This window comes from Brassica napus, chromosome C1, assembly GCF_020379485.1.
Source record: "Brassica napus cultivar Da-Ae chromosome C1, Da-Ae, whole genome shotgun sequence".
Classification (NCBI taxonomy): Eukaryota; Viridiplantae; Streptophyta; class Magnoliopsida; order Brassicales; family Brassicaceae; genus Brassica; species Brassica napus.
Window position 1 is genome coordinate 35,545,213 of NC_063444.1, and position 22,944 is coordinate 35,568,156.

At 32.8% G+C, this 22,944-nt stretch overlaps 1 protein-coding gene and 1 pseudogene across 1 annotated transcript; one reads left to right on the forward strand and one right to left on the reverse strand.

Annotated features, from left to right (window-relative positions):
* Positions 1-595: 595 nt before the first annotated feature.
* On the reverse strand, positions 596-1,726 carry LOC106354893. Its single transcript, XM_022694078.2, has 2 exons — positions 1,632-1,726; positions 596-863 (listed from the first exon to the last, which is right to left on the reverse strand). The coding sequence occupies exons 1-2, from the start codon at positions 1,724-1,726 to the stop codon at positions 596-598; spliced, it is 363 nt and encodes a 120-aa protein (XP_022549799.2).
* A 10,306-nt stretch (positions 1,727-12,032) lies between these two features.
* LOC106356093 lies at positions 12,033-13,318 on the forward strand (annotated as a pseudogene).
* Positions 13,319-22,944: the final 9,626 nt, after the last annotated feature.

The window sequence follows — 22,944 nt, forward strand, 5'->3', positions numbered from 1 at the left end:
AAGAGCTTATAAGTGTTTTCAAGTCTGACAGCTTAATTCTCAAGTCTAGCAGCTTAATTCTGCTTCATGTCAACATAACCTAGACCGATATGACCATCAGGATTTCTTCATGAACCAGAGTTAAACTCGTAGATGTCATCTTTTGGACACCACAATAAAACTGTGCATAATGTAACATATATAGTAGCCAACCAGAAATAAAATAAGAAACAAAGATGTAAGAAAGTTGCAGAGAACTGCATTATTGATTAAAAATACTTGATTACAATTGGCTATGGTAACAAAAACTCCACTCGTCTCTTTTACAAAAACAAAGAGAAGAATGTTAAGAAACATAAGTAAAAAAGCTTCATTCACTAAAATTTGGCACATTGCTATATTTGTTCTTTCTTTTTACAACTGAAAAGATTCAAAAGTAGAACATAAAATTGATAGAACATGAATTTTGGGGACTCTAAACTGAAGGAACCAAAGAATCACACCTTGATCATGTTTCCGCAGCCTCAGGGACGTCATAACTCATAAGAGCATGTTGTTACTTCCAGCAACCAAGAATGAAAATGCTAAGAAAAAAAAGAAAGCTGGGAACTTACATTCAATCAATTCTGAATAATTCTTGGTCTCTTCTTTGGTCTTGGGGGAAGTTTTTCCCAACGAAGGCTGTGAAATCTTTTTCGATTTCTTCCATCAACAAAGAAACAGAGAATTTCAGTTTCTGAGAATCTCCATCACTACACCCTTCGTTTCTACCTCTGTTAACGCCAATGATACTTGTGGGCTCATCTCCAAGTTCGTTACAAGCAGCTTGCTTCGTCCTCAGATTCCACGGCGGAGTTTCTGCAACGGCATCATCGCCGCCATTTCTTAAAGTTGATAACTTTGGTTTTCCATCACACAATAGATCGAGCTGTAGCTTGCCGTTCCAGGACCATCAGTATGGTGGATCTGCATATAGACCGTCATGTATTAGTTTATTTGGTTGTTTGAATAGAATGATAAGATGGTTTCCACTACAAGAAAACACCGGTATTCCAAAGACAAATATCGTCGGTATGTCCTCGGAATAACGGTATTCCGAGGACATACCGACGAGAATGGTCGTCGGAAATTTCTCGTCGGAAAGTAAAATTTCCTCGGAATTTCCTCCGAAAATTCCGAGGGAATACCGAGAATTAAAGATTCCGAGGACATTCCGAAGAAACATTTCCTAGGATTGTTCGTCGGTATCTCCTCGGATATTTCCGATGGAACGGTCCTCGGAAACATTCCGAGAGAAAAGAGGTATCGGAATATTCCGACGAACCTAGGCCGTCAGAATATTCCAAGAAACCTTTGCCGTCGGAATATTCCGAGGAAGTGTATCCGAGGAAGATATGCCCTCGGAATATTCCGAGGAAGATATGCCCTCGGAATATTCCGAGGAAGTTGTCGTCGGAATATCCCGAGGGATACACTTCCTCGGAATATTCCCAAAAATATTTTTTTTTTCTAAATTAAAAATTTATTTATTTTAATTGAAATTCGAAAATATAAAATTAAAATTGAAATAGAAAACATATTAGATAATATTCAAAGTTGTACATACCAAAATAAAACATTCAGAGTTTTTGAAAAAAAAAGAAAGAAACTACGGGAACTGCTCGTTCGGGTACATCCTCTTCATCATCTCCATCATTTGCTTGTTCTGCTTCCTCGTTGCCTCCCATCCCGCCTCTTGATCCGCCATCTTTTACTCCAACGCAGCTATGCGGTCATCTTTGTCCTTCAACTGGTCCATAAGAACTTCTGGATGAACATAGGGCTGTGGTGCAGAAGGAGGAACCGACCGGGCTCGACGACCCAAACCGACCAAACGTCCCTTCTTCTTTGGAACCGACTGAAATAGAAAATAAACAAATTTAAATAATAGAAAAGATGATAAAATGAAAATAAAGAAATAAATGAATTGAACTTTTTTATAAAGAACATACCGATTCAACGATTTCGTTGATTTGAATCCGGGACAAGTTGGTCGAAGCCGTCGAAGTGGCGTCCAGGTCGGTTTGAAGCTGAGATAGACGGGTCTCTTCGTCTTCCTTCTGAGTTTCGATCAGGCTGAGCACATCCCTCACAACACCATCATCAATCTCCCCGGTGTGCTTGTTGGTATGCGCCGTCTTCATTAGGACGAAATCATCAACCGGCTCGCCATCATTTTCATCCGCCTTGAAAAAAAAAAAGTTAAACAAACATTAGAAATTAGAAGAAATGCATAAAAAATAAAATAAAATACTTAAATAATTAAAAAAAAAAAGATTGAACTTACCAAGCGATCCCCCAGAGTGGCAATAGTCTGGGCACCCAAATTGTGCTTGTACATGCCCTTCTCGCCACGATCGCTCTTGCGGTTGGCGGAGTTGGTCACTGAGGTATCTTTCGTCTCGTCCTTATCCCAATGCACACACAACTCCTCCCAGACCGTGTTGTTGATCGACTTCGGGACCTTTTAATAAAAAAAATATAAAATAGTTTAATAAATCAAAAAAAGTTTAATAAATTCAAAAAATTGTTTAATAAATTAAAAAAAACCTGGTTGATGAGCCACTTCTACTTCCACTCGTAGATCTGCTTCTCATAGTTGTCCATAACTTTATGGACGAAGGCGTCACGGATAAAGTTCGTGTGATCGGGATTCCAGGTGAACTCTTGTTGAAAAAAAACACAATTTGTAGAAATTTTATATTAAAGATTAAAAATATAAGTTAAAAAATTAGAATACTTACCGCAAACTGACGAAACCACATCTCCTGGTCCTCGGCAGGGAAGTGAGTGAAAGTCGGATATCCCTTGCTGAGGTTCGAGTACATCATATTGTTGATCCATGCACTGATCCGGTTCCCGGATCGGTTGAACCTAATATAAGAAAAAAATTATTAATAATGAATCAAATTTTAATGAAAGGAAAAAAAAAGACTTTTAATTACCATGTTTGACGTCATCCCTTTGGACACGGAGTGAGATATGGAAGATGCTCACAACCGGGTTGTTGAACCAACTGGGCAACAGTCATCACTCCCGGAACGACTGGAGGAGCGGAAGGGGGTGCAGCAGTGGGAGGGGGTGCAGCAACGGGAGGGGGTGCAGCAGTGGGAACAAAAACCAGAGCGGGAAATGAAGAATCCCGACAGTGGCTGCTCGACCCCGAGAGTGGCTGGACGAACCCCGAGAGTGGCTGGATGAACCTTGAGAGTGGCTCCCCGTACGACTACGACCTCGTGGTGAGGCACGACGAGATCGAGACCGGGTCTGATCACCAGTATACCTGTAAATTAAAAAAAACATATTTAAAAATAGTTTTAATAAATTTTTAATTGAAAAAATATTTAAAATTAGTTATAATAAATATATAAATTAAAAAAAAACATATTTAAAAATAGTTTTAATAAATATTAATTGAAAAACCTATTTAAAAATAGTTTTTATAAATACAAAAAAATAAAAAAAATAGTGTTTATAAATCAAAAAATGTTTTATAAATACAAAATTAGTTTTAATAAATAGAAATATTTTTATAAATATGAAATCATCTTTTATAAATCCAAAAATCGAATTTATATAGAAAAACGTTTTGTAAAATCCAAAAAATCGAATTTATATACAAAAAACGTTTTGTAAAATCCAAAAATCGAATTTATATACAAAAATCGATTTTATAAATACAAAAATAATAAAAAATTTATAAAAAAGTTCTAAATCAATTCAACACAACAAATTATCCAACCAAATCACAATTCTAAACCTATTACACAACCAAATCACAATCCTAACCAATCACCCTAACAAAAATCTATCAAAAAACTTCTAAAATCATCAAATCTACATAAAAACCTAACAAATAGAACCTAAGAGAGTGGGATAGGGTCCTTACATGATTTGTGTAGGTTTAGAGATGATTCACCGGAGAGATCGTCGCGAGAGAAGGGGGAGATCGCCAGAAGAAGAGAGATAGCCGGAGAGGAAGAAGAGAGAAATGGGGAAGAAGAAGTGTTTCGTCTTTATAAAACCTAGGGTCCGACGGAAACTATCCGTCGGAATTTCCTCGGTATTTTCAATTTCAATTTTCGCGAAATATTTGGCGGCTGGTTTGCCCGGTTAAATGAAAATATTCCGAGGAAATTCCGACTGACACTTAAATATCCGTCGGAATTTCCTCGGTATGTTCATTAATTCGAGGAAAAAGAATATCCTATGCATGTATTTCTATTGGATTATATTGTTCCTCAGAATTTCCTCGGACTATTCCGAGGAACACATGTTTGAGGTTTCAAAACATCAAATTTTTTTGCCCTATATCATTTCTTATACAAATGCAATGCATACCATTGAGTAATCTTTGTATAGATGATCATAAACTATGAAATAACAAAATTTCAAAACGAATTGTAAGTATTCCCTTTACCGTTCATTAAAGTGTATAAGTGTTTCTCTGATGTTGTGGGGATTTCGTTCATACAATCGGAAAAGTGTTTATTATAGGGTAAGGAACAAATTTTTGACTTCATAATCAGTTTAAGACACTTAATAAGGGTTATATAAGTGTTATTCAAACCGCAAAACGTTGTTTTCGGTTTAAAAACTCTATTTCCTCGGAAAAGCCTCGGAATATTCCAAGGAAATTCCGAGGAACACTTGGATTTCCTCGGAATTTCCTCGGAATATTCCGAGGTTTTTTCGAGGAAACAGAAACCCTAAAACAAAAGCCCTAAATCGTCGGAAAAGTCTCGGACTATTCCGAAGAAATTCCGAGGAAATCCCTAAATCCTATTATCCCTCAGAATTTCCTCGGTATTCTTATATTAAAAAAAAAGAAGGCGATGCTACTCTGTTTCCGAGTCATCATCACAAGATGAATCTGAATCTGGATCTTGGTGAAACTCTCCAATCTCTGGTTCATCCTCTACGTGAACGACGACTTCCTCTCCAAAGTCGGTTAAATCGACTACAAGGGTAACTGCAGCTAAATCTTCTGCTGCACTTAAGTTACCGGATGTGCTTGGTTGTAATGGGTCTTCCAGCTCAGAACTTCTCTGAACTCGGCCTCTCGGGTTGAGTGATGTAACAGTGACCCATGGATCATCTCTGTTCCTAACCCGGGGGTACTTGATATAACAAACCTGTAACATTAAAAAAATTATTTAATTTGTAAATAAGTGTTATTAATACACATGATGATGAATCATTATGAATAATTGATATATGTATATTTAATTACCTGATCGGCCTGAGAAGCAAGAATGAAAGGATCATAATATTGCAACTTTCGCCTCGAATGTACTGATGTAACACCAAATGCATCTGTTCTCACACCTCGATCTGGAGTGTTGTCGTACCAATCACAATACAAAACAGTACAGCGCAATCCAACCATGCCCGGATACTTGATTTCCATAATCTCCCGTATGTTTCCGTAGTATACATCATCTCCAGATGCAGAACAAACGCCAGCATCATAAGTCGTACTCGAACGTCTTCTCTTTTGAGTTGTGAATGCATATCCTCGAGTACAAAATCTCGGATATGACTTCACAACATACTCTGCTCCACGCACCATCTCGCGTATCCAATCGTCAAATGTTTCACCTTTGGTCATACCAGCAGACACCTATTAATAGCACATATATATGTTATATCAATATATGTGAATTAGTATAAATATGTGATAAATAATATTTTAATTTGTTTAAAGCACTCACATAAGTAAGCATCCATCCAGAAAATTCTCTCTGCTTCAGTTCTTCAAGTTCCTCCTCTGTGGCGTATCTATATTCGAACCGCTTTTCTGCCATGAAAATCCTGTACATATGTTGACAATAATATAATTAATTAAGATTTAAATTTCAACTTGTTAAAATAAAAATTTATAAGCTAATTTATTTACCTCTCATATTGAAGAACATCTTCGCAGTTGGTGAGCAAATATGTTTGCAAATGTCTGCGCTCCTGCTCAGTAAGTCGACGGTCCTTTGGTTTTCCGCTAAGTCGTCCAACATCTGTGAAGATGTCTGGAACCGTAACATGATATGTTTTCCGTTCGCCTCTATCATCATGCCGAGCAGGTCTTCTGTTTTTGGTCTGCACTTCTTCTGGAAAGTAGAGCTCAGCAAAGTTTGAAGTTTCTGCATTTATCATCTGTGCGATTATAGAACCTTCCACCCTACTATAATTTTTCACCATCTTCTTCAAATGGTACATATACCGCTCATACAAATACATCCATCTATACTGCACAGGACCACCAAGTTCCAATTCTCTTCCCAGGTGAATAACAAGATGCTCCATAACATCAAAAAGTGATGGAGGAAATATCTTCTCAAGGTTGCACTGAATCACGGCTATTTTAGTCTTCAAATTTTCAATACCTTCAAGAGTCACTGATCTCGTGCATAAATCGCGGAAGAAAGCACTAATCCCTGCAATTGCTTCATGAACATTCTGTGGTAATAGTTCCTTGAAGGCAAACGGAAGGAGGCGCTGCATTATTACATGGCAATCGTGACTCTTCAAGCCGATAAACTTTCCTTCCTTTCTGTCGACACAGTTACGCAAATTAGATACGTAACCGTCTGGAAATTCCACATCGTTTGAAATCCAATCAAAGAACACATCTTTTCCCGCTGCATCTTTTCCCTACCATTCTCATCAACATGAAGTTCTGAACGAGCACATATATCGACTAAATCCAGTCTTGACTTCAAATTATCCTTTGTTTTACCTTGAACGTTAAGGATCGTGTTCATGAGATTGTCAAAAAAGTTCTTCTCAATATGCATGACATCTAAATTATGCCTCAGCAGATGATCCTTCCAGTATGGCAGATCCCAGAAAATACTCTTTTTGTGCCAGTTATGTAGTTTTCCAACAGCATCTACCGGATAATGCACATGTCCACCTTGGTCTTGCGTCCTTTCTGCACCAAAATCTCTTAGTTGTGTCGACAAATCTGCCCCACGAATTTCCGGAGGTGGACTGTCAAACACCCTCTTGTTCTTCGTAAACAAATTCCTACTCCTACGATATAGATGATCAGGTGGTAGGAATCTCCTGTGACAGTCAAACCAACACCTTTTCCTTCCGTGTTTTAGTTGGAAAGCATCAGTGTTATCTTGACAATATGGACATGATAGCCTTCCATGCGTTGTCCATCCAGATAACATACCATATGCTGGAAAATTACTTATTGTCCACATAAGTACTGCCCGCATTTGAAAGTTTTCTTTACATGAAACATCGTATGTTTCAGCACCTTGAGCCCATAGTTGTTGTAACTCATATATTAGTGGCTGAAGAAACACATCAAGTGATCTCTTAGGATGCTCTGGTCCGGGAACGAGAATGGAGAGAAACAAAAACTCTCGTCGCAAGCCCAAGTTTGGCGGTAAGTTGTATGGTGTAAGAATGACTGGCCATAGAGAATATTGTCTTCCACTCTTGCCAAACGGGCTGAAACCATCAGTACATAATCCAAGGTAGACATTTCTTCTCTCATACGCAAAGTCGGGATATTTTGATTGGAAATGCTTCCACGCTTTTGCATCTGAAGGATGTCTAATCTCACCATTTGTTGAATGCTCCACATGCCATCTCATTGGTTGCGCTGTACGTTCAGACTGATACAACCTCTGCGACCTTTCCGTCAAAGGCAAATACCACATCCTTTTAAATGGCACTGGAACTCTTCCACTCGTATCTTTATAACGAGCTTTTCCACAAAATTTGCATGTAACCCGCTCTTCATCCGCCCTCCAATAAATCATGCAGTTATCGCTGCATACATCTATTACCTGATACGATAAACCAAGACCAGCTACCAGTTTCTGAACCTCGTAGTATGAACCAGGAGCTACATTATCCTCAGGTAGAATACCTTTTACAAAATCAGCAATCGCATCCACACAGTCTTCAGCCAAATTATAATCTGTTTTAATGCCCATCAGTCTTGTTGCAGATGATAAAGCTGAATGACCATCTCTGCAACCTTCGTACAAGGGTTGCTTTCCAGCATCCAACATATCATAAAATCTCATAGCTTCTGCATTGGGTAAATCTTCCCCTCTAAAATGATCATTTACCATCTGCTCAGTGCCTACACCATAATCTACATCCATTCTAATTGGTTCTTCTAACCTAACCCTAGGCTGAGGTTCGCTAGTACTACAATATTCATAATCAGTTTCTCCATGATGATACCAAATTTTGTAACTTCGTGTAAACCCATTCAAATATAGATGAGTCCAAACATCCCACTCTTTAATAATCTTTCTATTTTTACAATTAGAGCAAGGACATCTTAACATACCCGTTTCTGCTTCCGGTTGTCGTTGAACTAACCCCATGAATTTGCTTATACCTCGTTGGTATTCTTCCGTAAGCAATCTCGTGTTCGGATCCAAATGAGGTCGATCGATCCAAGAACATATATAGTATGTGAGAGGATGAAGAAATGGAGTGAATGAAGAGGTTGGGGGTGCGGGTATTTATAGGTGAAATGCTGCCGACAGTACCGAGGAAATTCCGACGGAATACCGACGGCAACGGCTCTTTCCTCGGAATTTCCTCGGAATTTTTAAAATCCCCAACGGCTCTCTAACGGCTATAATATATCCTCGGATATTTGTCGGTGTTTTCTGAGGAATATGACTTCCTCGGTATTTCATCGGTATATTTTGGGTTTCCTCGGAATTTCCTCGGAAATTCGTCGGAATATTCCGAGGATCTCATTTTCCGTCTGAATGTCCGTCAGAATTACGATGTTTTGTTGTAGTGTTCAAGAGGAGGAATGCTAACCTTTTATACTCTCAGTTCCACCGCCTTGCAAGAGTGAAGATCTCATTGAAGGGAGATCATGGGTGATAGATTAAAGTAAGACTTTGAGAGGATGAATCTGTAACTTGTAGCTTTGGATTGTTAGGAAGAAGATGAAACAATGCCATCGAAACCATATGTTGTGTTTAGACCATCAATATCGCTAAAAACCGTTCACGGTTTCTTAGGCAAATTTTTTTATTTTTATTTCTTTTTTTTGTCTGAAAAAAATAAATAAATTAAAAAGCGAACCAATTGCAGGCTGCCACGTGTCAGTGGGGCCCGCGAACAGTGCAAAAAACCCTCCATAATCGTTCCTTAATTCATGACTTTTGGGATCGGATTTTACAAAAAAAGTGGAACCCACCACCTAAGAAATCCACTAAGGACTCCCGTTAATTATGCCCTTAGATCTCAAATGTCGGAGATGAATGTCGGGTTCAACCCTAAAATCAAAACGTTGCATTTCCAGACACTTGATGTTGCTCTTTACCGGGCTGGTTCTATTAAGCAAAACATAAAGCCCGTTTACACACAAAAGCCCACATGTATTTCACACAAAATAAATGATACTGGCTTCACATGACACGTGCCATCTTCTAGAGAAGCGACTTTTCTACGTGAAATCACATGTGGCTCGATGAGGAATGAAAGAACGTTTTTTAATTTAGATAGATTTTGATTTCCATCCAGATAAATTTAGTAAACAAATTACTAAAATTCCATTGTTTTGATTTGATCATATATTATTTTTGTTTCACTATATTTTTTTTATTAATTATCTAAAATATAATTAATTTGAAATATGGTTTTAGCAGAAAATATAACTTGCGATTTTAGAGGAAAAATACATTTTTATGATTTCGATGGAAAAAACGTTTTTGGCAGGAAAATACGTTTCTTGCGGGAAAATACATTTTTGTGATTTTAGCAGAAAAATGCGTTTTTGCAGTTTTGGCAGAAAAATGTTATTATGCGGTTTTGGCGGAGAAATGCGTTTGTGCTTTTTTGGCCAGAAAATACCTTTTTGTGATTTTGGCAGGAACATGCGTTTTGCGGTTTTTACGGGAAAGTGCAGTTTTTCGGTTTTGGAAGAAAAATTTATTTTTGCATTTTGGCGGGAAAATGTGTTTTCGCATTTTCGCAAGAAAATGCGTTTTTGTTTTTTTTTGTGGGAAAATGGGTTTTCGCGTTTTAGGCGGGAAAATGCATTTTTTTCAGGGAATGCGTTTTTTTTTTGCGTTTTTAGCAGGAAAGTGCGTTATACGAATTTGACGGGAAAGTGAATTTTTGCGGTTTTGACAGAAAGTGGCGGGGAAATGTGTTTTGGAAGGAAAGTGTGTGTTTTGCGGTTTTTGCGGAAATGCATTTTTGTTGGTCTGGCAGAAAATGCGTTTTTGTGATTTTGGCGGAAAAATACGTTTTGTTGTTTTGAAGACAAATGTGTTTTGTTATTTTTGTTGGAAAATGTGGTTTTGTTATTTTTTCGTGAATGACAAAATGATATTAGATTTTAGATTTGTAATTTATGAATTATACATGAGTTATAATAGATATCATACCATTTTGACAGACCCATCTCCATCCTGATGGTCCAAATTGGTTCAATTGGATGAACTTTAAAATAGATCTACTCGTTTATTTCATATGGTTTTTGGTTTTGTTTGTTATTGGATACCGATCTTCTTATCCATGCCATCTCAAGTCTAAATAATATAATAGTTTTTTTATGTCAAAAAATAATTAGCTGGAAAAATCTGCGAGTGAATATTATTGTTTTTTAAACGTTGGATAATTATGCTATTATAAACTATGAAAAGTATTATAAAAGATTTTACTGCCACAATTCTACTTACCTTATAAGAATTCACGTCTGACTTCATCACCTAAGTCTCCTTAAAATACTAATGAAGTCTTTAGCCTAACCACTTAAAAGGGCTTCCACAAATATTATATTATTTCTTTAATGAAAGGATTTAGTCAACTAATATTTTAAAATGTATAGTTTTCTAGAAAGGAACTGTATTTGTAAAGTTTGAAAACATATTGTCTCAAATTAGTGACCAAATGATTAAATTCAATCTTATTCAAATTTTATACCAATTTCATTGATTTTTTTGTTTGTTAAATTTTTTTCAAAAAAAGGAAGTGTATTTGTAAAGTTTGAAAACATACTGTCTCAAATTAGTGACCATATTGTTTTTTAAAAAAATAATGATTAAATTCAATCTTATTTAAATTTTATACCAAACATATTGTCAAATTTTATACCAATTTCAGTTTTCCTTCTGTGTCAAAAAAATTATCAAGAAAAAATTTCTATCCAATTTTGATGAGGAACGAGTTGACCAAAAGTTCATACCTTTTATTCATTTTGTTTAAAAAGAAATACAGATATTAGTTATTTTTAACGGTATTATTGTTTTTTAAATTTATTAATCTAAGTTATTTTAGTAATCAACCACGACCAAACCTATTTCAAAGATATTATAAATATAAAAAGAAGTATAAGTATTTTTTATTATATATCTATTTCATCAAATCATCATAAAAAAAATACTGTAATCTTTGATCATGATCATAATATTTTTATGATATAACTAACTTTAGTCTTAAAAAACAATCCAAGGATTAAAATGTATATTATGATTGTCAATTAATTTAAACTTGGCTAAGTGAATACCCCTTCAATTTATTTTCGGATTTATTCAAAACAAAATATAATAAATTACAAATGTTTTTAAAAATATATTTAACAAAACTAAGATAATAAACTGAACTCAATGCAATTAAAAAAATCAAAATCAATTTATCTTTTTAAAAGTCAAAACAAATGTAGCTCAAATCAAAAGAAAAACTGTAATCCAAAATATAATTAAAAAGTAAATAAGTGAACTAATATATATATATATAAATTTATGTATACCTAAGAAACAACATATTATTATTTTAAAACAGTTTACTTATTTAGAATGAATGTAAATTATAAAATGAAATTAATTTTAGAAATAAAATGAAAGTAAAATAATATTAATTTATTAATTTAAAAATACTTATACATGAGTCCAGGAGAATTGTACATATTAATAATTAGTTAATTTAAAAATATTAATTGAGAATTAGTTAATTAATTAGTAAAACTGAGTTCGTGGACTTATTATAAATATGTACACGAGCAAAGTTGCATTTCATCTCAAAACCAAAATCATTATTTGATCACCATGTCTCCTGCAATTAGAATGATGAGCATGGCACTCTTTATTCAAATCTTTACATTTTTTCTCTTTACCGCCACAGTCTCATCATCCCCTCCCGGTGGCTTCACTGTTGACTTATTCCAGCGTCGCTCTAATTCATCTTCTTCTCGAATCTCTAATACTCAGCCCGGATCATCTCCTTACGCCGATACCCTCTTTGATTCCTCCGAGTATTTTATGAAATTACAAATCGGTACTCCTCCTGTCAAGATCGAAGCTATCTTAGACACAGGAAGCAGCCGCATCTGGACAAATTGTTTGCCTTGTGGTAACTGCTTTAAACAAAGTGGTTTAGTATTCGACCCTTCAAAATCCTCGACCTACAAAGAGAAAATATGCGATGGCAGTCCTTGTTCGTATGAGACAATCTACGAAGACCAAAGCTATACAAAAGGAACAATTGCAACCGAGACTGTCAGGATCCAATCAACTTCAGGTCAACCCTATGTAATGCCTGAAACCACCATTGGATGTTCCCACAACTCCTCAGTAGTTTTTAGAACAGCCGCTTCGGGCATTGTTGGTCTAAACTGGGGATCTTCATCACTTGTCTCTCAGATGGGTGAAGACATGCTAGGTCTCATGTCTTACTGCTTTTCTGGTGAGGGAACTAGTAAGCTCAACTTTGGAAGTAATGCTATGGTGTCAGGAGACGGGACTGTAGCAGCCAATATGTTTAGAAAGAAGGAGGATCCCAATATGTATTACCTAAACCTAGACGCTGTCAGCGTTGGGGAGACTCGCATTGAGACACTGGGGACACCGTTTCAGGCCTTAGACGGGAACATGATCATTGACTCCGGAACAACTTACACCTAGTTGCCCGAGAGCTACTGCGACAAAGTGAGGACGGCAGTGGAAAAAGTTGTGAAAGCGGAACGAGAAGCTTCCCCGGACAATAGGCTTTGCTACAAAACGAATAACATGGATATCTTTCCAGTGATCAAAATGCATTTCCAAGGTGGTGCGGACCTTGTTTTGGATAAATACAATACGTATATGATGTATGGAGAAGTCACTTGTCTGATGATTTTATGTGATCCGGGAACACCAATTTTGGGTAACAGAGCACAAAACAATTTTTTGGTTGGGTATGATCCTTCTTCACTATTGGTTTCTTTTAAACCCACCAATTGTTCTGCATTGTGGAGTTAGACAAGACAAACCAAGAGAGTCATTTTCATTAATAAGACCATAGAGAATGGATTTGTTTTTGTGAATGAGTTGTTGAGTCACAATCATAATAAATAATAAATAAGCTTTTAGACAGAGCTCTCTGCAATATCTTCAAGAACTCATGCATCACTTTACTCTCTTTCTCCATTGATAATGTAGAAAGATACTCAACATGTTTTCAAATCTTGTTCGCTTTGAGGTTTGATTAACTATGATCCTTGTTCGGAAAATCGCTAGGCACTACGCGTGCGGCACACATTATATATATTTCTTTGAGGTTTTATATATTTCTTGGCTAATAATGGCGGTTTTTTTAGATCGAAGCAAATGACGGTAATCCCGTTGATCGTCTCCAACTCATTAAGGTGGCTCACACTAACAAGACGACGGGTCAAATTCAGGACCCCGTGATCAAAGGTGTAGTTGATTTGGTGGAAGCTGAAATAGTTGCCCAATCTCAGCCTCTCTCTGATGACGGTGAATCCACGGGAGCTTCAACCAACCTGTCTCTATTGCAAATAAATGAGATGGTTGAAAAGGTAATTTTTTTTATTAATATATTTTTTTAATAATGTCGATTACTTACTTGTCCCTATTTACTTACTTTAAATATTTTTGTAGGCGGTTCCTAAAAGGAAAGGAGGCCGTTTAGTTGGGTTGGCCCGTCGTGCTTCTTCGTATCCGGCATCTTCTTCGCAAGCTCCGTATGCCGATCCCATGATTCTCGAGGAGCTACATGACAAAGATGAACGGATTGGGGCATTGGAGGAGCAGAACACCACTATCCTTTCGGAGAATGCCACTATCCGTTCGGAGAATGCCACTATCCTTGCTGAGTTGGCATCCCAGAAGAAGTTCAACACCGAGATTATGCAGAAGCTAGATCGTTTGATGTCTTCGAGTTCATCTTAGTTTATTTCGGCTTTTTAAAACTTTCGGAATGTTTTTTTTTTCTATTTCGGTTTGTATGAATTTTAAACTTTATGAATGTTTTTTTCCTATTTCGGTTTTTATGAATTTAAATTTTATAATATTATTAGTTTTAAATTTCTGATTTTTTAAATTTATTAATATCGAAAAATATATAAAAATGCAAAATTAATTTTTTTAAAAAAATGGGTATATACCGACGGACAGTGGTCGTCGGAATATACCGACGGACATATATCCGTCGGAATTTACCGACGAACCCCATTTCCGTCGGAATATACCGACGAACGAGGTTCGTCGGTATATTCCGACGACCGTTGTCCGTCGGTAAATTCCGACGCCTAAAGTTCGTCGGAATACACCCAGGAACACTCTACGTCGGAATTGTCCGAGAAACGTTCTCCGTCGGTACGTAGTTTTTCCGATGAACTCTGGTCTCGTGTATCTGCATCGTAATATCGTCGGAAGTTCGTCAGAATGACGTTTCTCGGTATTCGTCAGAAAGTCGTCGGAAGTTCTGACGAAATTCCGACGAATTTTTTTTTTCCGACGAAACGATACCGACGGACGGGTTCGTCGGAAATTCGTCGGAATCGGTCTATTCCGACGAATTTCTGACGATTTCCGCCATCAGAATCCCCCTGTTTTCTTGTAGTGTGCATAATGGATATATTATCAGCGGTTTAATCGAGAATCGTTTTCTAACTCAAACCTAAAACAATAATCAATAGACTCTCGTGCAAAGACTATCTAATGTCTAAATCTAAAAATCCCAACACTTGTTACAAATTCAATCATTTCAGACAAGCATTAAATTCAAGTTTGATTAGTTAACTAATACTTAGACCAACTCTCACTGCGAATAAATATTCTGCATCGCTCTTACACAATCATGTCTCACAATTATCCTAAGATCTAGGTTCAAGGAGATCAATCCGGAAACTAGCATTAAGAACAAATTAGATGACAAACCATTGGATTACCGTAACAATCTTATCAATTCTAAAAATTCATTTCAAAAACCCTCGAAGAACCCTAAATCTAACAACTGAATTACTTATACATGCCTACTTATACATGCCAATAGAGAACACAATCGATATTTGAATAAACTGCATAATAGATATAATAGAGTAAGAAAAACAGGAGTTCAAAATCTTCTCTCTGAAGAAGTACAAAATCTTCTCTCCACACTAAGCTCTAGCTTCTTTGTATCAAGTGTGTGTTACAAAACTCTCAAAAAACTAAGATATAGTCTAATACACTATTTATTTTATATAAATACATAATTATTATAGAAAATAAAATATTTTAATATGAAATTGTTTTGTTTGATCAACAAAAAATTATATAAAAGCGTGGATTAAAATTTAGTTTAAAAAAAAATAATGGGAGATTTCTTGATAACTTAATTAACACATAAATTTTTGTGCACCTAATTAACACATATCTTAAATTTATTATTCCTACAGTATATGAAACTATACTATTCATTTAGCATAACATAATAAACTAGTTAATTTTATTTATTTATTTTTCATTAGAAATAAATAATTTTAGTAGTTTAGATAACAATCAATATATTGACTACTGAAATAATTCACACATACCTTAAATTGGTATAGTTTAATCCGATAAAGCTCTTTATGCTGCAATTGACATCTATTTTAAAGATTAGTTAACAACTTTCTTAAGTGGAACAATAAAATCATATGATGGTTGTATAAAAGTAGGCTAGCTTTGGGTTGGTAAATAACATGGGTTCAAAAATACTCTACTATGTTCTATCATTTAGCCGCATGGATATAGGTTTATTGTTTATGACTTATTTGAATACTCGAAAAAGAGTATATCTATAGACTGTACTTCCTTCAAAGATTAGTTTTGGATCTTTCCATAAATCCCTGATAACTAGATTAATTAAAAAAAAGTGGAACAAAAACAATATGATAAACTGATATGATGTCTTCTAGGTTTTATTAAATTCATACAGACAACCTTCTCGACTTGCACCCTGTTTTTGTTTTTTTTTTTTTTTTTAGGTAACCGCGGGTTTCTGGCGACCGTGGTCAACCGACTATTCCCGCGAGGCCCACGGCACTCCACGTATTCTTGGGATTTAACCCTAGTCCAGGTGGCCAGCGGGACTCGAACTGCGGGTACCGTATTGAGGGTTTTCCCCTGTCTTTGTTTTAAGGTATTTCTAACCATGACACCAAATTTGGTGTTAAAATTCCACCAAATTTGATATTTTGGTGTCAAATTTTTTTTGTCATCTCCAACCATGACATCAAATATTACACTAAAATAATTTTATATACTATTTAATGTTTTCAGTTTTAATAATTTTTATATTTTTATTATTTGAAATCGGCAAATAATTATTTTACTACACTTCGATATTATATTTGTTAAACTTTTATAATTTTATGCTAATAAAATTTATTTACATTATATTTTTCATTTTAACAATATTATACCGTTTATGTATTTCTTTAATATAAAATATTATATTAAAAATTACAAACTATTAACTATGAAAAGCAGATTACAAAATAATATATTTATTTAAATAAAACTTGTATTAGTAGTAACACAAATTTAACTATATTATATAAATGTTATTTAATGTTTGGTGAATTTAATAGTATTACATAGAGTTTTAATTATTTACTATTAAATCTAACTTTACAATAATGTAATATTGTTAATTTTCATTACTGATTAAATATAACTTAAATAAAGATTATAATCGATATTTTGAAATAAAAATACATTACAAGACAAAGTAAATGATAATAATCATTTCGTGATTTCTTACTTGAAAATAAAATAAAATAAAAAATTTCTATGATATTTTTATTTGTTATAATATAAAAATGATACTAATCACTTAGTGATTTATTATTTGAAAATAAAATAAAAATCATTTATTTATGTAAAAATAATTAAAAAATAAAAATAATAAAAAATAAAAAATAAAAAATAAAAAATATTTATGTTTATTTAAAAATTTGAACTGATTAATTATAATAATTGAACTATATTATTAAATGAAACATAATAAAATATGTATATTAAATATTTGGTGTGATGAATAGTGTTATACCAAATTTAGTGGGATTCATTTTTAATGTTCCATTAGAGGTGAAATAACACCAAATTTGGTGTTTTGATGTCCCATTAGAGTTGGACTTACCCACACATATCAAAACACCTCACTGCTATTTTCATTTAAACAAAGAAATTTAAAAACTTTTAATTAATTTTCCCTAATGCTAATAATTTCTCTTCAGATAAGTGAAGTACACTCCAACGCCTGACTTTCTCACCGTTCATACTATATTCCTTTTCAATTAGGTTAAAACAATGTTTTTAAACCCTTGAACCAGAATATTTTTATGTCACTGAATCATTCGGTCGATTGCAGCTGAACTGCGGATCAATATATTAATAAATTTTAATACATAATTATACATTAATATAATTTTATCAACCATTAAAAGCATGAGATAATATAGAAACTTTTATTTAAAATATAATTAAATATTACCAAAATTTTATTTTAATTTCAGTTTTTACTTTCCATCATGAATTATATTTTGGCTAAAATTAAGTTATATTTATAAAATAAACCTTTAATCAAAAATAAATGAAAATAGCAACAGTAACGGAAATTAACTAATACTGAAACATACTAATATATTTTGGCATTCTCAATCATCTCTTCAATTATATTCAAAGACATAGTAAAGTTTTATTATCAAAAATAAAGAATTATAAATCAAATAATTTATGAATTTGAATTCGGTAGAAAAATTACCCTAATTGTTTATGTACAATAGTAAAGTATATAGGAACTTTAATCAAAAATTTTAACAATACCATCAAGTGTTTTTTTTTGTTTTATGAGATCGACCAATATCGGATTGCAGATTATGGTGGGTTTCTGAGTTTTACCGGGTTTTATCAGGCTTTTAGTTGATAGGTTCTTCACTGAATCTAAAACAATAATATATGGGTCATCGGATATTCGGATCTACCAGTTCGACCGTAGATCCGGGTTGGATATAAAAACAGTGGGTTAAAGTAATTAAAGTGTTCGACTAATTTCCTTCTCGAATGTAGAACTACTTGGGTAATAATTCCCTTTTGATGAATTACCGACATATGAAACTTTGTTTAAATCAATAATGTTTTTGTTATTGTTTGTAATTGTCTTTTTGGCTAAAAAGAAAATGGCAAATGATTTTGGAATGGCTAAAAAAGTCAGAATTGTTGTAAGATATAATGATACAAAAATTGAAAATAGCCTTTTGAATATCACTAAATTCTTATTTTTGTATTTTTACCTATTAAATTTTACAACAAGGAAAACATATGAATTACGACGACACTATTCTTCGTTAATTCATCGTAAATCACCATTTACAACGAATTAACGAGGACATATGTTTCATCGTAAATTGTCTGTTGTAACAGATGTTACATATTCGTCGTAAATCCCTCGTTAGCGTTTCGGTGAATTATATTCCTCATAAACACCATGTACTGTAATTTGTTGTAATGTATGAGGAGGAGTTTCATCATAAAATACTCGTAAACTTTTGTTGTAAAAGCATTGTTATATTTTGAAGTCACTCCGTCGTTCTTTGTTCGTAGACTTTAAAACAAATTTACAACTATGTTGTTGTGCATTCGTCGTAAAGTGAAATGACGGAGTACCAATGCACTATTTGTAAATTTGTTGTAAAGGTTATGACGTGTGTACATAGAAGTCCTAGTATAATCGTCTTAAAATTAACTATGAATTTACATCGATGCTATTTTAAAAAGGAAAATTAAAAAAATATTAATATTGATATTTTTATTTTTAAACTATTGTAATAAAATATTTTATTTATTATTAATAATTAAATATATAATAATAAAATAAAATTGTTATAAAACTAAATTACAAAAACCCCTAGCGGTTGAGGTTGTTGAAGGAATGGTTGATCTGGAAGCCCGAGTGCGCCGCTACCTAAGCTTCAACATCTGTTGTATTTGTGGGTCTCCGACAGCTACCATGTCGAGGAGGCCTTCGACAGAGTCTAAGCATGAGCGCGTTGCATCCAAATCAGTCTGCAGCAGAGAGGTCTCGTCATCCTATCTTTGGAAATAAGACTATGTCGACCTTAGGACATCTTAATGGATCGTATTCCCTGAGTGCGTCTCTTTTCTTTGAGACAATCTGAAAGATAGAAAAATATATGATAGTATAAGTTTTATCAACCTATCACCAATTACTACCGTCAAGCATCCAAGAAAGTTGTATTATGTTCTTATACGACGACAAATTTTCCTAAGCACATCACCATTTTTGTAACTATCATCTCCCCCTATCTGATCCAGAGTTCAGAGTAAAGTGTTATGGGCAAGCGTCTACTCGTTTTAGACCTTTCAACATTACCCGTTACTGATCCCAAAAATACGGATGCACTGCCTTTGGTTATAAACACCAACCCAACCATATCCATTGCTGCGTACAGGGAAAACTGAAAAAGGAGGACATGAGTAAATGGATTACTCAGTGTGTCTACTTTTTCTTAGAGACAACCTGAAAAATATGAATTAATATTATATAAAATTAATAAGTAATAAATTAATTGAAGAAATTGAAACAAAATAATGAAATTATATTATTACGTACCTACTCCAAAATTTAGTCCACCTCTTGTGTGGACAACTGAACGGGTAACCCATTTAGTGCAATTCCAAATTGGTTCAACTAGATGAACTTTAAAATTAAACCTAAATTTCTAAAACTCATTTAGATGAGCCCTTCAAATGAGTTGAATTTTATGTCTAACAAAACAACATTCTCATCTCCATCCAGATGACTCATCTGGCTGGTGAAACAAACAGCTCCTTTAACTTTTCTTCTTTAACTCTTTGTGTGAATTCATAAGTGACAAGCTTGTTATCCAAATCCATTACTTATATCATGCCTTAATTTTTATCATCACAAGCTCATGAGTGCATGAACACTAGGCTGATAAACACATGCGGGATGTCCGTTGGATCTGCCAGAATTTGGCTGCTAAGTTATATGGTCCATATGAAGTTATAGTAGTGTTTTGAAAACCGAACTAGATTGGCTGGTGGAACCAGTCCAACTGTGAATCGTTGAAGAAGCAAAGTCTGATTCAGTTTAAAACCCAAATTTAAGAAAAACTGGTTAAACCTGGCTAGAAACCGGTAAAATCGGTGACCCGTATTAACCTTCAAAACCAGATTCTAAGAAAAAATCAACATATAATTAATGTGTTTTTCAATCTTTATTAAAATTTTAACATTTCATAATCAATGTTTAACTATTACTATTTAATTAGTTGTCTATTTAATTATATTTTCTTAAGAAAGAATGTAAAAATATTTTTTTTGGTTCTCATATATTATTCTTATTTTGTCATAAAATAAAATTTTGGATTTTAGTTGTAAGAATAAATAAATACGGTAATTTAGTGGCTAATCATTTATTTTTATCAATTTCACTTTACATAGTATTCACTTGTTTAGTGTATATATAGTTAGATTTATATTTATTATTTATTTTTCTAGTTAATAAAAGAGAACATATAACATATTATATGTAAAACTACTTTATAGGATTATATAGTGTAAACTTATGATTACACAACTAGGAGTTTTAATGCACCATGCGCAAAACGAAAAAATTAATTTTAATATTGTTGTATTTTAAAAAAATTATTTACGTTTATACATGATTATTTTATTGTTTCTTTTCATTTGGTTTATATTTTAATTTTATTTTATCTAGTTTGAGAGAAATATAATTACATTTTATAAGAATCATTTTATTATTTTTATTATGATATTTAATGATTTTCTTAAAAAAATATGTCACTTATCCTCTACTTTTAAATAATATATGTTTAATTATGTAAATTTTAATAAAAAATTTTTTTGTTTCTTTAATTTAAATAGGCTTAAATGGTAACAATCAATTTGCTAATTAAACCACCAAATTTACATAAAATTTTAATCATTTAATTATCATTAAATTATTTTTGATGAGCACTGCTTTAACTTGGTATTGGTTAAGATACACTTAGAGTTAATTTGGATCAAAACAATATTTATACAAAATATGAAGTTAACATAGATTTTTTTTATTCGTAATTATATTTAGGTTAAATTTTTATTAATGGTGTATATACACAATTTTAATGATGATATATGAGTTATTAATTATACTTGGAGAATTTTCAAGTTTACCATTTTCTTGGTATCATTATTCATGTTTACCACCACTAAAGAGACATTTTCAAAAATATATTCTTCATTAAGTAGCAAAAGACTCTTATACCCTTGGTCTATATATATATATAATAAATAATTAAAAAAAATCTTTTTTTATGTTTTCGAATTATACTTTTTCAAATTCGAACTTTTTATAATTTTTTTTTTCAATCTGTTTTTCAAAATTTCCTTTTGAAAATCGAAATTATTTTTGATTTTTTTTTAAAAAAAATAGTAGTTATATATATATTTATTATAATACTAAATTTCACATTCCAAACACCTTACCCCTCTTCTCAACTCTATATTAGTTAACCCTTTATAAATGTCTTTTACCCTTCATTAAAAGTGAGGGTAAAAATGATTAGTGTAAACATGAAAATTGGTACTATGAATGTGGTATTTTTGACAATTTCTCATTATACTTTATGTTAAAACTCTTGTAAAAAATGAGTATTTATACAGAAAATTGTTTTAATGGTGATATATGAGTTCTTAGCCATTATCATATTTAACAAATCTTGCCAAACACATAAATTTTGATAAAAGCAATTGTACATGTCACAATTATATTAAAGTCATGTTACGTTTTTCAAAAATTATATCATTTGTTTTTGTTGAGATGGAATGTGGTAACGACACATAAGCAAATCACTTCGCTACTAACGTTTGTTAGGTATTTTCCTACGCCATGTGCATAAATGCTGTAAATTATATTTAAAAGTAAAAATTTATTGTATATTTTATTATTTTTTGAACAATAAGAATATAATTTTTATTTAATTAAAAATAAAATTAAGATAAATAATTGTTTTGTTTTAAATTATATTTAAACAACTAGTCATATTATGATAAATCATTATATTAGTTTATTGTTTATAGAAATTATTAATATTTCCGAAATTATATTAAAAACGAAATTAATATTTCATATATAACTTAAACTAACGAAATAAATATTAACATTTTACAACTTGCTTTAAAATGTTAATTGTTAGAGTAAAATGGAAAATCAAAAGTAAAAGCGCTATATAAACCATTGAGAACGTTGACATAGAATTTTAAAACAATCGATCATGAAACATCATTATATTAGTTTATTATTTATAGAAAATATTAATATTTCCAAAATTATATTGAAAAAAAATTAATATTCCATATATTAACTTAAACTAACAAAATAAATATTAACATTTTACAACTCGCTTAAAAATTTTAATTGTTTATTTACTTACTTATTGATAATGTGCCTACATAGGATTTAAAACCACTAATCACAACATGACACCTCAAAATCTTTATTATCTATTTATAAAATATTGATTATATCAAAACTGTTTATTTCAAAATATAATATAAACCAATATAAAATAAGGTAAAGTTAAAAAAGTAGAACATCATATATAAGCTAACTTAATATACAACAGATTTTACA